The 14,747-nt window shown below is 40.3% G+C and overlaps 3 protein-coding genes across 3 annotated transcripts; all 3 read right to left on the bottom strand.

Annotated features, from left to right (window-relative positions):
- Positions 1–980: 980 nt before the first annotated feature.
- Positions 981–2,882, bottom strand: hoxa9b (homeobox A9b). Its single transcript, XM_004541481.4, has 2 exons — positions 2,148–2,882; positions 981–1,665 (listed from the first exon to the last, which is right to left on the bottom strand). The coding sequence occupies exons 1-2, from the start codon at positions 2,659–2,661 to the stop codon at positions 1,427–1,429; spliced, it is 753 nt and encodes a 250-aa protein (XP_004541538.3). The 5' UTR covers positions 2,662–2,882; the 3' UTR covers positions 981–1,426.
- A 1,777-nt stretch (positions 2,883–4,659) lies between these two features.
- On the bottom strand, positions 4,660–6,838 carry hoxa10b (homeobox A10b). Its single transcript, XM_004541482.4, has 2 exons — positions 6,016–6,838; positions 4,660–5,332 (listed from the first exon to the last, which is right to left on the bottom strand). Exons 1-2 carry the CDS (start codon positions 6,788–6,790, stop codon positions 5,058–5,060), a joined length of 1,050 nt encoding a protein of 349 aa, XP_004541539.2. The 5' UTR covers positions 6,791–6,838; the 3' UTR covers positions 4,660–5,057.
- A 3,593-nt stretch (positions 6,839–10,431) lies between these two features.
- Positions 10,432–12,823, bottom strand: hoxa11b (homeobox A11b). The gene is made up of 2 exons (XM_004541483.4): positions 11,935–12,823; positions 10,432–11,012 (listed from the first exon to the last, which is right to left on the bottom strand). Exons 1-2 carry the CDS (start codon positions 12,533–12,535, stop codon positions 10,780–10,782), a joined length of 834 nt encoding a protein of 277 aa, XP_004541540.1. The 5' UTR covers positions 12,536–12,823; the 3' UTR covers positions 10,432–10,779.
- Between the last annotated feature and the right edge of the window lie 1,924 nt (positions 12,824–14,747).

The following is a 14,747-nucleotide window of genomic DNA, read 5'->3' as shown; positions in this document are numbered from 1 at the left end:
GTAATTAGACGTTTTAAAACAGAACCATTTGCACCCCCCACCCCTTGTGTGTGTGTGTGTGTGTGTGTGTGTGTGTGTGTGTGTGTGTGTGTGTGTGTGTGTGTGTGTGTGTGTGTGTGTGTGTGTGCAAATGGACAAATATTACATATCTGACTATTGGCCCACAGTATCCTGCAGACAAATAAGAAAAATAAAATCACGTACAATACTAAAGTGGAACAATAATCTCTTTTAACTTTCTCTTAGATACAGGTAGGCCTCTGCTGTTTGCAGTCGAACGCTTTTATTTTGTTTTTCCTTTTTCTTTCTTTCTTTTTTTAAGGATTTAAGGATTAAGGACAATTTACGTAATTGTGACCGTTTTACTGCTTTGTAATAAATATTCAGTTTAATAAGCAGAGAAGGACTATTATCAAATGCTGACCATATCTTAAAGATTTCTCGCTCGTCCGTAAGAGTAGCTTTTTTAATTGCAATACATAGATAATTATTAAAATACAAATTTATACCAGCAGGCCTTGGCATAGGACTTTTTTGAGTTAAAGAGAGAGAGAGAGAGAGAGAGAGAGAGAGAGAGAGAGAGAGAGAGAGAGAGAGAGAGAGAGAGAGAGAATGGCTAACTTGGCAAACCTTAGCTTGGGAAGTTTCGGTGGTTCATTTGGGTTGTTTGCGCCATAAAGCTCGATGGTTACAGCCCAGAACTTGTAGTAAAAGTCTATTTTTATCGTTTTCTTCCTGCAATAAAACATTTCCCCCACTTCATTTAATTTGTATATAACAGAAGCAAAAGCTTTAACTTCAAAAGAGAAAAAAGAAAAGATAAAAAAGGATTTGAAAACATTTCACGATCGAAACAAAGGAGCATTTAAAAACAAAATCCTCTAGCACCATTTAGGAATTTAAATGTTGGTTTATATTTGTGTATTATTGTTGGGAGAAATTAAATACAAAAATGACATCACATTACTACTTTTCTTTAATGCTACACAAACTACACTTTATTTTAGGTTAAATCAAGAACGATGAGGTATTTTCCGTGTGCGCAGTATGTTCACAAATGCATCAAAATCTTACTATTAAAAAAACAATATCAAGTTACCAAAACAATAACTTAAATAATGCAAATAGGTAGCTGAAAGACATTCAGGTAGTCAACAGATCCATGCAAATAACAAATGGCCTAAGGTAGCTATCTGTGTGCGGCAGTACAACACATCTAAGTTCTCATAAAACACTTGTTCCTCTCAATATTATAAGAAAAAAAACACCCAGCATTGTTTCAACAGCACTAACTTTACAACAACATGTGTTACAGGAACATTAAGGACAGACACCAGTTTTCCCTTTCAACCCCTTACCCCTCCCCTCCCAACCAGGCTCTAATCCCAGGTCTGTCCAAGAAAAAACAAAGAAAAAATGAAAACAGTTAACTGTCTCTTCGCCGGTCTTTGTTTTCTTTCTTCATCTTCATCCTGCGGTTCTGAAACCAGATTTTTACCTGTCTCTCGGTCAAATTCAACAGTCTCGCTATCTCGTATCTACGATCCCGGGGAAGGTACATGTTAAACAGAAACTCCTTTTCCAGTTCGAGGATTTGATGCTTTGTATACGGGCAACGTTTTTTTCTGGTGGGCTTTGCGTGAAGCCAGTTGGATGACGGGTTATCTGGAAACCATGAGACAAGAGAGTTAACACTATCGAGATTAGTGTAAAATTAACAAAACAAAACAAAAATAAAACAAGTCCTGCTTATTCGTTTTACGCACAGTATGACTTTTTTCTTTAGAGACATTCTTTTTTGTCTGATGAGAGGCAATTTTGAGGTTTTTCTCTGGCAATATTTCTGCCGAATTTGGAAAAATGCGCAGAATCTGACGTGAATATTAGGGTCATAGTCACCTTATTTATTATTTTATTTATTTATTTATTTTGGATATGATGTTAATCAGCTAGGAGACCGCTATGTCTCCGTACCTTTGAAACAATGCACTCTTATAATAGCGTCATACGCGTTTTCAAGATGATACAAGCCAATGGCATTCAAAACAAATCCTCCACATTCGCGAAAAATTAAACCCTTTTGCTTATGCTATCTAAATGTTTACATCGAGTGACAATAATAAAAATCCAAACCCTGCATTGCTTACTTGGATCCACCTTCCTTTTTTCCTCTACTGACGGATTATCTTCAGTGGCTTTAGACGCAGTTTCGCAGGGAATCTCCACTAGAGACGCACCGTTTTCAGTGTCAGACAAAAGATGCGTGTGCGTCTCCAAAGTTGTGCATTCCGCAGTCCCAATCAGGGGTTCCGGTTTTATCTCATAGTGCATGCCTGTCGATGGTAATCCCGTCAAACACAGGGACGCAGAGACCGGATCCAGCGCCCAAGAGCGCGTAAACATGCCATCGCTGTCCCCACTCGGGTAAGGGTGATGTATATATGTCGGAGCGGTCGTGTTTGGAGTGTGGGCCGAGATGGCACTCCAAGAGCCACCAAAAATAGAAGATTTCGCCTGCAGTGGGCAAGACTCCTGTCCGCCATATTCGGTGACCACCGCCTGCTCCACCCCTGCGGCTGACGAGGAATACCTCGGTGCCATATCCTCCTGCTCGGGAAGAATGCGCGAGTCAATGTAATAACTGGTCCCCAAAGTCGACATTGCAAAGACGCAAAGTCAGAAAACGGCACTCTACAGTCCTGCAGCGTTTAGAAAAAAACGTTTCATTGCATGATAAGCTGCTGCTGTCTTGCGCCAGCTAGAAACTCAATGCGTCCAGTAAGTTGAACCTTGCCCAAGACTGGATAGGGCGCCCCAAACACGTGACCGTGGGACAGAACAATAAATAATAAATCAGCCTAGCGCTCGGCTAAATGGCCACCATTTTCCCCCACCATATTTTAATAGCAAATCCCCGCGCTTTTATTGGGAACTATTTCGTTTATAAGCAATAAACGTTATGAATTTTGTCAAGAGAGCGTATGTTAGTGTAATCAAATCTAGCTGTAAATAGGGACGGGGGTAATAATCCTTTAAAGTATCCATTTGTAAAAACATCAAACAAGGTCTTCAGCTGAATATATATATATATATGTATATATATATATATGTATGCATGTATGTATTCATAAAAAAGCATCATAGGGTTATTTACCCCCCATCAAAAAAACAGACTGTAATACTTTAATGACCTCTATAAAACTTCTAATATGTACAAAAATTAGGCTCGTGGTAGCGGCAGATAAAATATGTCAAGATTTTACTTTTTTATATATACAAAAGCAGCAAACACGTCATTAAAGAATCACCAGGCTTTGGAAGATTTAAACATTCTGGGACAGTTTCCAAAACGCACATAGTTGCGTCTGCGTGTCTGTGGGTCCACTTTGAAGGCAATCTAAAACGGAAAGTGGGATGAGGTTATTTGGGTGCCATATACCAGGCCCCTTTTATCACGGGCAATTGGGTTGTTTTTCTTAAGGTTACAACCTGGCTGTCTAAGCTAAATATCACCAATAAAGCTCAGCCTTTGTGTCCTTTCTCTGGCTCAGGCAGACGCATCCGGCATTTGGAGGTAACTGGCAGACTGCAATGATCATAACCGAGGCCTTGTCTGTCCTTTCCCCCTCTCCAGGACGCATACCACTGCGAATTCTTTCATATTCCTGCTTCCAACACTGCTATTTTACACACATGTACTCACAATCATACAGAGCGGTGACCTTAAAATTATGGACGTGGTTAAAACTTGGTGTTTCTTTTTATTATTTTTTAAATCCCAAAGTGTAGTCATGTGGACTTGGCTTTATAACCAAAAAGAAGGGGAAAAAAGTGGTCTATCCCCTTTGCGCAAAGCCATAAAACACATTATTGCACTTTTTGGAATAATACCTTTTATGCCTCTGAAGCAGTGTGCGCCGAGCAATTAATAAATGCAATTAGTAATTAAGAGCGATTCACTTTTCATGATGTGACGAGTTTTACTGAGGTAATCAAGGCAGTTTTGTGTTGTGGGAGAAATAATATAGCCCAACAACATGAGACTACCTAAACCACTCCACAGCCCGCTCTCCTCTTCTGGGGTTTTTGATTTCTTTTCTTTCTTTCTTTTTAAGTGTGAAATTTTGCTTAGGTGTAGCCTGTTTTATTACTAGTAACAATTTTAGAAATTTCCAAAGGCGAAGAACTCAGTGTACAGGCAGTTAGCAACCACAAGTTGATATCATGCACCAAAACGGCTTTATAGCCCCCCATTTGGAGCTGCTTTTCGTCAAATTAGTCAGAGTGCGTTATTGCTTAGGCGTCTAGATTATGGATTTTACTATTTAAAAAATTGAATGCAAGAAAACCTAACGTAATAACAATTTCAGATAGTTCAGAAAATCGCAATCAAAGGAGTCACTGTTATTCCACGCTTTGTGTGGCACATTTAGATATAATGTCAAGGACAAAAACAACGAAGTAACAGGCATCTGCCGAAGGCCTAAACCGTGAAGAACGTCACGCAGTAAAAGTGTAAAAAAAACCCAATTTAAAGTACAAAGAGCACAAATGCATTTGCGCTGTACCGGTGCCAGCTTTAAAATTTTAACAACCCGCAGCTCCTGCTCTGGTTTTGTGAATGAAATAAGAAGGCTGCAGTTGCATGGATGGGTTTTATTCATTTGACCAGCAAAATGTGCAAATATTAATCAAATCTCTGGGCTTCTTTAGCACTCACACAAATACCTACATGTAACTGGAACACAAGTTTCCCCAAGGTCCAGCATGCAAATTCCAATGGTTCACTCAGGTTGAATAAAGAATATGTACAAGCCTGAAGCTCTGAAACACTGTGGTCACATTCAGAGCATTTTCAGCTGATCAGCGTTACAAATGTAACTATTTATAAATACAAACACGACAAATTAAACCAGACATGAAAACAAAAATCATTCAAAAAAGACCAACAATCAATAAGTTAGCAGTAGGATCCTATTTTCATTCTCACAGTTGGGTGTGGGGTCTGCACAGGCGTCCTTGGCATGGATGAAGGAGGGCGCCAAAGACGCACAGTCTCATGAGAAACTGAAGCTGCTGGAGAGCTCTCGGATCCTGTTTTCCCGGCTCATTTTTTTCAGTTTCATCCTCCTGTTTTGGAACCAGATTTTGACTTGCCTGTCAGTGAGGTGCACGCTACGGCTGATCTCCAGACGGCGCTCTCTAGTCAAGTACATGTTGAAGAGAAACTCCTTCTCCAGCTCCAGAGTCTGGTGCTTGGTGTAGGGGCAACGCTTCTTTCGACCACTCTTAGCTGTGAGCCAATTAGCCGTACTTTCCATCTTTCCATCCCCTACAATGAAAATCAGCCAAATATTAGGCAACAGGTGTGACAATCATGAAATCATGAACGGATAACATTACATAAACAAAACATGCCAGTGCCCACACATGAAAATGTTCACTCAAATAATTTATCAACTATACGTATTTATTGCAAATGTTATATATATTTATTGCAAATGTTATATATATTTATTGCAAATATATATATTTATTGCAAATATAGTTATATATATATATATATATATATATATATATATATATATATATATATATATATATATATATATATATATATATATATATATATATATGTATATATATATAACTAAGGTGTGTCCTAAATAACAGTTAATTATATTATTAACAGTTAAAATAAATACACGAGGTCTGTTTTAATATTGACAGCCAAAACATCGTATCACTGTTTTTTTGTTTTTGTTTTTTGGGGGTTTGGGGGATTTTTGTTTAGTTTTTTTTCCTTTGAGAGAGACAATAGCTCTGCATCTCTGCTTTAAATAAGCCAAGTTTAATTTTTCTTCCTCTCTGATAAACTTCTAAGTGCCTGACAGTTCCCCAAAAGCACCAATCTTCCTCGCGTATTTGTGCGGTCAGAAATCTTACGTTTTAAAGCAATGATCGCATCTCCTTTTTTTTTTAGCCATATTTCTGCAGCTAATGCCAGCTCTTCACCTTTTACGAGCTTTTCTGGACACTCCGTACTGCAAGTCTCAGTTGGTTCGGGAGAGGACGAGCCTTCCGAGGAGAGGCGGCTGTCCTCTCCTCTGGCCGGGGCGCAGGGCGCAGGGACAGGCGCCTCCTCGTGGCCCTCTCCATGCTCCGACTCCGCCGAGGCGGCCGGCGGCTGGGAGGCTTGGCTGTCCAAACGGGCAGGTCGTTGCAGAGTGAAGTGATTCATGTTTGGCTGGACATCGTGATAGAGCCTGGAGGACGTGTATGTCTGAGACAGGCGGAAGTAGCCGGGGACTGGCACCGTGTTGCCGCTACCCGGGCAGGATGCGCTCGAGTAGGATATGTCATCTACTGTCGCTCCTTTAGGACATTTATCAGACTCATAAAGGCAGTAAGCGCTCTCCTCTTTTATACTCGGCGAGAATGAACACTGAGCCATATGCTGGGCGCTGGGCTGATCCACCCGACAGGATCTCGACGTTTCCAGCCACGTTTCCATTCCTTGAACATACGAAGCAGCAGAGGGGATCACGCTTTGGGTCGTTGGCTCGTTGCGCTTACCGATCCCCGTGAAACAAGAGCCACCGGAGAGTCCATATGAATATTCCGACGCCTGTGGCAAGTACACGCTGTTACTTTGGTAATACGAACCGCTGTCGGTTCTCACGTTGATTAAGGAGTCCACAAAAAAGGAATTTCCAGCTTGGTTGTTGGGGCATGACATCGCTGTGGTATAATTTGACGGTGGATGAAGATAGCCCTTTCTGGCTGACATTTCTTGTGCAAAACATTGCTGAATAATTACTGATACTCACGCTTCTCACTGTAGCCTGCAGCCAATTAAAACACCAGGCGACTACAGACTCCTCCCAGTCCCGATCAGGCATCTCCACTGTGTCATATATTTTGTTTTAGGCTAAGTAAAGAGAAACTTTGAGGGGGAAAAGTGGTGTATCAGATGGGTTTAAGTAAAATCTTTAAATCTCCTTAAACTCTTGCACCTATAAGCCTCGAGGTGCCTGCCTTAAGTTCAGCACAACAACTGCTATTTGAAAACTCAGTTGTTGAAAGCTGTCCCTAACCATTATGTACAATGCATAGCTTTATGGCCAGTTTTACAGCACTGTAAAATGAGGGGTTCTAGGGGTGCCTCAGGATGCGTCGAGGATCCAAAATGTGTGTGACTCTTTGGTCCAGGGACTCTTAAGCTTTCGTGTGCTCATCTGATTGTTAATATTATTGGCCAGAACCTTTTAAAAATTTCTCATGGACTGTCCAATAGCAGAGTGGACAGCTGCTCAACTTTGTCGCATTCATGCCAAAACTTCAGGTCACGTTTTGGTGTGAATATTATGGATTAAAATATCACGACAAGGCAACTTTTATTGCAGATGCTCTGCTGAGCATTTATAAGGGCAGCGAGCAGGAACACTGAAGTAAAGGCGCCACAGTTGAACAATGCCCTGGAGCTGCATTTGCGTAATCGTCCCCTAATAGTGGCAATACTGCAAGGAAGGTAGTTTCTTATTTAACAGATTGGAACTTGTTAATTCTACTGTTATGTTCGCCACCGCTGGGATGCCGTATTTTCTCACGTATTTATTCCTTGCTTCTTCAGAAACACCAAGGTCCATATGCACATACTCCACTTTTACTTAATACTTAACAGCATCTCTCTCTCCATATATTCATATATATATATATATATATATATATATATATATATATATGGAGAGAGAGATGCTGTTAAGTATTAAGTATTTAAAATAAAAGAATAAATAAACAAAATGTATAAAGATATTTCACTTCTCAGGAAACAACAAGTACTACTTCTAAAAAAAAAGTGCTCCGGTAACCACACACGGATCATATCCCAGTCGGCCGGCCAAGCAAGCAAATCGAGGATCTTAGTTAATTTTTATTTTCCATTTTTATATCATGACAAAGTCAGTTAAAACTAGTTAACAAAAAGCGTTGAGTTAAAAGCAAATAAATAAATAAAAGATACAAATAAAAATAATACATTAAAGCACGCCTTTAAATAAAAATAGAAGCTGGGTTTGTGGCCGACAGATTTAGGTCAGCCTAAAATGTCGCTTATCGTGGGGTTTATCCTAAAATACAACACCGGTTACGTCTATCTCCCTTTAAGCCTGGAGCCATAAAGTCTAGAAATCAGAGCTGCAGTTTATATACAGCCATTTTATATGGCGGCAAACGTGCAGCAGTCTTGCTGGAATGAATGAGAATATCCATTAACCCCTCTGGATTATTTCCCGTCAGATCTAAGTGTGTGCTGCGCGTCAGCTGATTATTATCATTCCCTCATATTATTATTCACATAAAACTTAGGTGTAAAAAGGGGGCTTTTTATTTATCTGACTTTATTAAATAAATGTTAGAAATCGAATGAAAAGCACGCACAAAGGGACAACAAAAGTAACCAAACGAACCATGGCTTCCACTTTTTAAAAGATTTGTATTGATCCCATAGCGTGTATCCAAGGATGATCAAATCCTCTTCCACTAAATGAAGTATGATCTACATTTAAAAATAAAACAAAACTGTATGGTGTTGTAAAAATTAGTGACCCACAAACTGTTTGGAATATAAACCTTTGAGATTTTATTTCTTCATGCGCATTAGATATGCCCATTACTTTGCACAATTTCAACCTGAGAACTGCTGAATTGAATATACACAGAAATAAATTTTCTGCAGTTTTCTTGCGGAACTTTTCCAGAAATCTTATTATTATATGATAACATACAATAAAACATCTTCAGGTCAGTTATATGCAGACAGAAATGATTCTGGATGTTGTGGGAAATAGACTTTCTTAAATCACAAGAAGAGAAGGGGAAAAAGAAAAATACATCCCTGTCACTGTGAAATGAATATGACAGTATGTCTGTGCCTACCTTAACAATAAAATCCTGAGGTGGTTACATATTTAAAGCGGCTGAACGTCGAGTCAAACTTCCTTCATATCTCAATTCACGGCAATGACATTGATCTGAGGAGCGCCACCCAGTGGGCAAACACAACAGGCCCACACTGGAACGCAACACCAACGGAATATTCCTACCACGGCAAGATGCTGATACAAATGAGGCCGGAAAGGTCCGTGAACACAAGTTTCAGTGCTCCCAGCCGTTGTTTTTCAGGCCCTTAGTCACAGTTAATAACCTTGGTCTCAGACGCTTTATTGCACTGCACTCCAAACGCTCCAGACGAATCCGCGTTTTATGGCCAAGTTACTGGAGCAACTGGGAGGATGTGCAGCAATCAAAGCGGCATTCCTGGGAGCCTCACAGGATGCACGGTATAAGGAAGGCTACAGGGCCCTTATTAGCTTATGACAGGCTATTCAAGTTGTTTTCAGGGCCCTAGTGCTGATTATAAAATCACATTGAACACTTTTTCTTTTTTACCATCTTTTCATGTGCAGTTACCTCCATTTGCCTGTAAGATTCCCAGCTTGTTTATGTACTAACATACTTATGTAAGGTCTTTGGATTAAATCACTCCACATAATAAATAAATGATGATACTGTTGGTGGTGACTGTACTCACAGTCTGGGGTTTCTCCGTGTCTTTATTTACCCCATGTGCTACTGCTGGTTCAGGCTGACACAGGCTGACTTGAGCGTCCAGTAACAGCTACAACACTTCGTGGAGCCACATGAGAAAACAAATACATTTGTTTTTTAATTAGATCTACGCGATTTTTTAAAGTGTCAAGATCGTTTCAGATTGACCTAATAGGAATGTAAGGTCAAAAAAAAGCTTTTCCACATCCCCCTCCCAGAAATGAATGAAAGCCTTGTAACGGATATCAAATAATAACTGCAGAGGATCTGATTTCCAGCCACGAGGGAATAAAAAGCGTCAGACCTACATATCATGCATCTGATACGACCCACGTGCTGGCATTTAAAACAAAATATTGGATTATGTTTCTTTTGGAGGCTCTTTTATCAGAGGTTTGCCCTTTGGACGAATTTGGAAAGTAATCCAACTTTTACGAGCAAGGGCTCGACAAAGCGCATGTAGTAGGGTCAAGCGCAGATGTTAAATATCAGTGAATCTCAGACTTAAGTGCATGAGAGGAACAAATTTGTATCAGATTATGACTTTACTCATTCCACAAGTATGCAATGCCGTGGCAAGCGTTTTTCGACCAGCTGATCACTATCAGTGGTGTCAAAAATCAGGAGGGGGGTCTGTTAGTAACTCCAAAACCTAGAAAAAAAACGTTTTTAAATCCCCAGACTTCTTGTATTTGCACTGGAACACTGAAAAGATGGCGGGGGGGGGGGGGGGGGGGGGGGGGGGGGAGTCAAAAGTTTCGGCCCGCAAAAGATCTGTGTTCGCGCTAAAATTGGGCCAAATCAAGATCCATTAAAGGGGACAGAAAGATACACGTGCGTGCGCAAGTAAACTTTAATCATATAGTGGAACAAAATAGGATTTTTTTTAATGCATCTTGATGTATATTATTAAATAAAATGAAGGGAAATCAGACGTGGTTTTCTGCGCAAGCACCCCCATGCAACCATTAGACTTTAACATCTGTCGAGCTTAATAATAATAATAATAATAATAATAATAATAATAATAGAGCAAATTGTGTTAAAGGTGTATAAATAATTATTGATGGAGAGTGGCACTTTAAAATCTCGTCCTCCTGTCCAGGTAATGATATAGATGTGTGTGTAAAAGAGAGAGGTGCGTGTCCGCTGTCTTTGTTCAGTTTTTTTTTATAGCAGGGGGTTCGTGGTGTAGTACTGTAAACGGTCTCTGTTCAGTTTCTTCTCCTTCATCCTTCTGTTTTGGAACCAAATCTTGACCTGGCGATCTGTCAGGTTGAGCATCCGCGAAAGCTGCAGACGCTTCTCTTTGTTGATGTAAACACTGAAGAAGAACTCTCTTTCCAGTTCCCTGATCTGATATTTGGAGTATGGACATCTCTTCTTGCGCGTCCTCTGGCCACCTGGAAGACAACAAAAGGCAAAAGATCGTCACTTAAGATTAACATGGACCCCTTTGCACCCGCGTGAGATCGCCAGTGTATTTCTCGCTGATAAGCAGCCCCAGCTTTGGAGTTCAAGTATCTTCCCCCTACACTCAGGCCTACAGGATCAAGACTTGTAAACAAAGGCTGGGATTGATAGTGAAATCTGTGAAGTGAGGGGGGGGGGGGATCATCTTGGCTGTTTTGGGGATTGAAGGCGTAGGCCTAAACGACACATGGGAGTATCATGTATCTGGTATTCTTTTACTGTTCCCTATTGATCTCGCTGTGGGTAGAGAGCAGTTATTTTAGCTTTAGCACTGTAAATGCTGTCATGGAAAGCAGCTGGTGCATTAAAGCCTTGCAAATCCAGTGAATTTGTAAATATTTATCCAAAGAAGCAGGGTTAAGCCTAAACTCTTGTCCAGAGTCAGATTTAAACGCCCAACGCACTCCACTTTGCACTGCGCGGAATAAACAAGAATGCTAAATCTTAAAATGATCCAAAAATGGCTTATAATCAATGCAGAGGCTCTGTGGTGTGTTTAAAATATCTAGGTCGCTGTTAGGCTGTTATGTCAGTAGTATTTAAAAAAAAGAAAATAAAAATTAACATTTGGCATATAAATGTTTTACAAGGTAATTATAAAAGTCCATACAAGTGCACAAATGAAGGGGAAAAACAGAGGCCATGTTGGAAATCTTGAAGACCAGCTTAACGCCAAAGTCTTCACGGCCAATTTCAATCCCAAGCACGTGATCTTGTCGTTTATAACATAGTTTTGTTGTAGGGTAAATCTGCAGGCCCTCCATAAACCTTACGTGCTTATAAAACTGCATATAAAAAGCTTTAAGAGCAAGGCGTAAGATTTTTCTCTGTGCATTAAGCAGGTTCACTCACTGCTGCTTTTGCTCTGCTTCTCCTCGCTGTGGCCGGAAGACGACTTGGGGCTGCAGCTCTCCGCCGTGTCGGAGCCCGGGTGCGCAGGAGCTGGGCTTGCTTTGGCGTGTCTCTCCGTGTCTGTCGCGTGTGCCGTCGGCGTTGCGCCGTTCTCTGCGCTCCCGTAAGCAGTGTCGAAAAACTGATCGAACGCCTGTGGCAGGACCCCGTTCCTGCCAACGCTGCCATAGAAGCTGGGCGTCGGGTTGGAGGAGCTGCAGTGGCTGGCGCTGGGGCTGCCTTTCACCAGGATCTCTCCCCCCCGAGAGGTCGGGCTCGTCCAGCTTTCCCTGTGCACGATGTCCTCAGCGAAGCAGTGCGATAGGCTCCCCCTGCTGTGGTGCCATTTACTTGAAGTATCAATGCCATAGTCTCTGAAAGCCACATCTCTCACGGATGGGACCTGTGGAAGAGCTGAGGACTGGTAGGAGTATGTCATGGGGCAAGAGGACTGGCTCTGGGTTAAATAATGAGGGAGACCCGAGAACTCTGCTCCGGAGACGTAGTAAGTGCAGCTCGGTAAATACATATTGGAGCCAGAGATCCGTTCATCAAAATCCATATTCTGTGGCTGAAAACGTCCTATAATAATCCTTGCATAGTTCCTCCGCGACGCTGCGCTCCAGTCACTTTGAGGCAGACTGGTGGAGCAGAAATCCTTAGACGTACAAGCTGACGTGGGGATCCATCTCTATCCATTCCTGAGGGCCAAAGCCATGTGACCACTGGCACAAAATGACAGATAGCCTACGTCTCAACGTGTAGGTTATATGAGTGAAAGAGTTTATGAAGTCGATCTTTGGCCGTGTGGAAAAGGAAAAATACTGAAACGGAATTTTGCTCAGAACTATTTTGGATATGCTGGAAGAGCTGAGCCTCTTATACACTGATTTTCATTGTTCCAGTGGGGTTATCTGGCTGAAGGCCTATTAGTGCCATGCTACAGGGTGGAAAACCCCTCAATTATATCAATTTTTACGCAGGCCAAGCATACCTGCAATTATATTATTTTATTTTTTATTTATTTATTTTTGGTTTCTTTCTTTCTTTCTTTCTTTCTTTCTTTCTTTCTTTCTTTCTTTCTTTCTTTCTTTCTTTCTTTCTTTCTTTCTTTCTTTCTTTCTTTTTATTGTTTTTAAACCTAACATTCGCCTTAACCCCGACCTCAGCACAGACGCCTGAGCGCTTTTGAAGATGAAGATCAGGTTTTCGGCCGCGTCAGCAGCAAAGATACACACCCGGTTACGCACGTAAGGGTTAAACTTTGAGACACAGATGACAGCATTTAGATAGAACAGATGATCTGTTGAGTTTGATAGCTTGACAGATTCCAGTTTTGAAAAAAAAATGGTGCTCAGTCACACATGCGTAAATTTATTAAGAAATTAGAAGCCTGTAAAATGGGATTATTTCTTGTCTGTGGATTTAATATAGCTCCTCTGGTTATATGGCGACCAATCAAGTCCCCAAGTGTGGGGCGATACGAGACATTGTGTACTTTTGTTTTTCAGGCATCCGCACAGATTCACACCCAGGAGCAAAAAGATAACAGACTGTGAGGCTTTTTTTTCCATTATATTTCTATATTTGTAAAGTTTTATGTTCAGACCAGCATTTCCATGATCGTTAAAACATACTTTTCTATTTAATACCACATTTCCCCCAAAAATACATTGAACCGCAGTTTGTTTTTTTGTTTTTGATTTTGTTTTTGCGTAAAAGTTGAAAAAAATTATATATATATATATATATATATATATATATATATATATATATATATATATATATATATATATATGTGTGTGTGTGTGTGTGTGTGTGTGTGTGTGTGTGTGTGTGTGTGTGTGTTTGATGTTTAATGTAGACATTTACGTGTTCATGTACTATGGATAATAGAGGTATTTGTCGAAGGGGTTCCAGTCTTTGGATCGCTTGTTCTCTCATTGCAACGCCCAATATAAACCTTTGGACACGGGCGATTTCCCACACTCCAACCCATTTTCATTTGTCATCACTGCTGACTAAGTGGGCACATGTGTCACATATCACTAAACCCGTTGTGCAGCCAATTTTAGAATTTCGTCCAAATATATCAAAGCCTGTGAATTTGTCATCTGCACGGAAGCATTAAGAGACTCTAATATTTCACCCACGTGGCTGTCTCGCTGATTTGAACGGACTGCGTGTGCTTATTGCTATGGCACTAATATTAATTTCATTGTTAAAATCGTCTCGAACATTTTCACCCAGTTTAAATTCTTTTGCTAATTATTCGTCCCGTCGTATTTATAGCAGCATCTGTATTAAACCGAGCCTGCAGGTGTGAATCGGTCTGTCACATCCTTAAATCATGTTATATTTAAATAGATATTCAATGCAGGTAAAAAAAAAAAATAAAAAAAAAAAGGACATGCAATGTTAAAGCCGTACATTAAAATATAAATTGACACACTAATTGATATGAGAAGGCTTCACTGTAGGCTGTAATCATTTACATGCATGCTTGTCTGCGAGAGTAGATTTCTAGGTGTTTCCCATATAAAGAAAATACATATAGGAAGATGGACACTTTATTTTTTCTATAATGACAATTTCATTACAGAAATGACAGAAAATGTTCATTTAGACAACTAAAATGATGTATTATGTCAGCATAACGAGTGGGTTGTAAATTTTAATTAAAATATTTAATGATTGATTGATTTTACGTTGCTCAGATAATCATAAGAAAGCGAAAGTTGGCTCAGATGCAAAGCGTAAAAGGATTTTTTTTA

The sequence above is a fragment of the Maylandia zebra genome, linkage group LG11 (assembly GCF_041146795.1).
Source record: "Maylandia zebra isolate NMK-2024a linkage group LG11, Mzebra_GT3a, whole genome shotgun sequence".
Classification (NCBI taxonomy): domain Eukaryota; kingdom Metazoa; phylum Chordata; class Actinopteri; order Cichliformes; family Cichlidae; genus Maylandia; species Maylandia zebra.
This window is presented reverse-complemented; position numbering and strand designations above follow the sequence as displayed.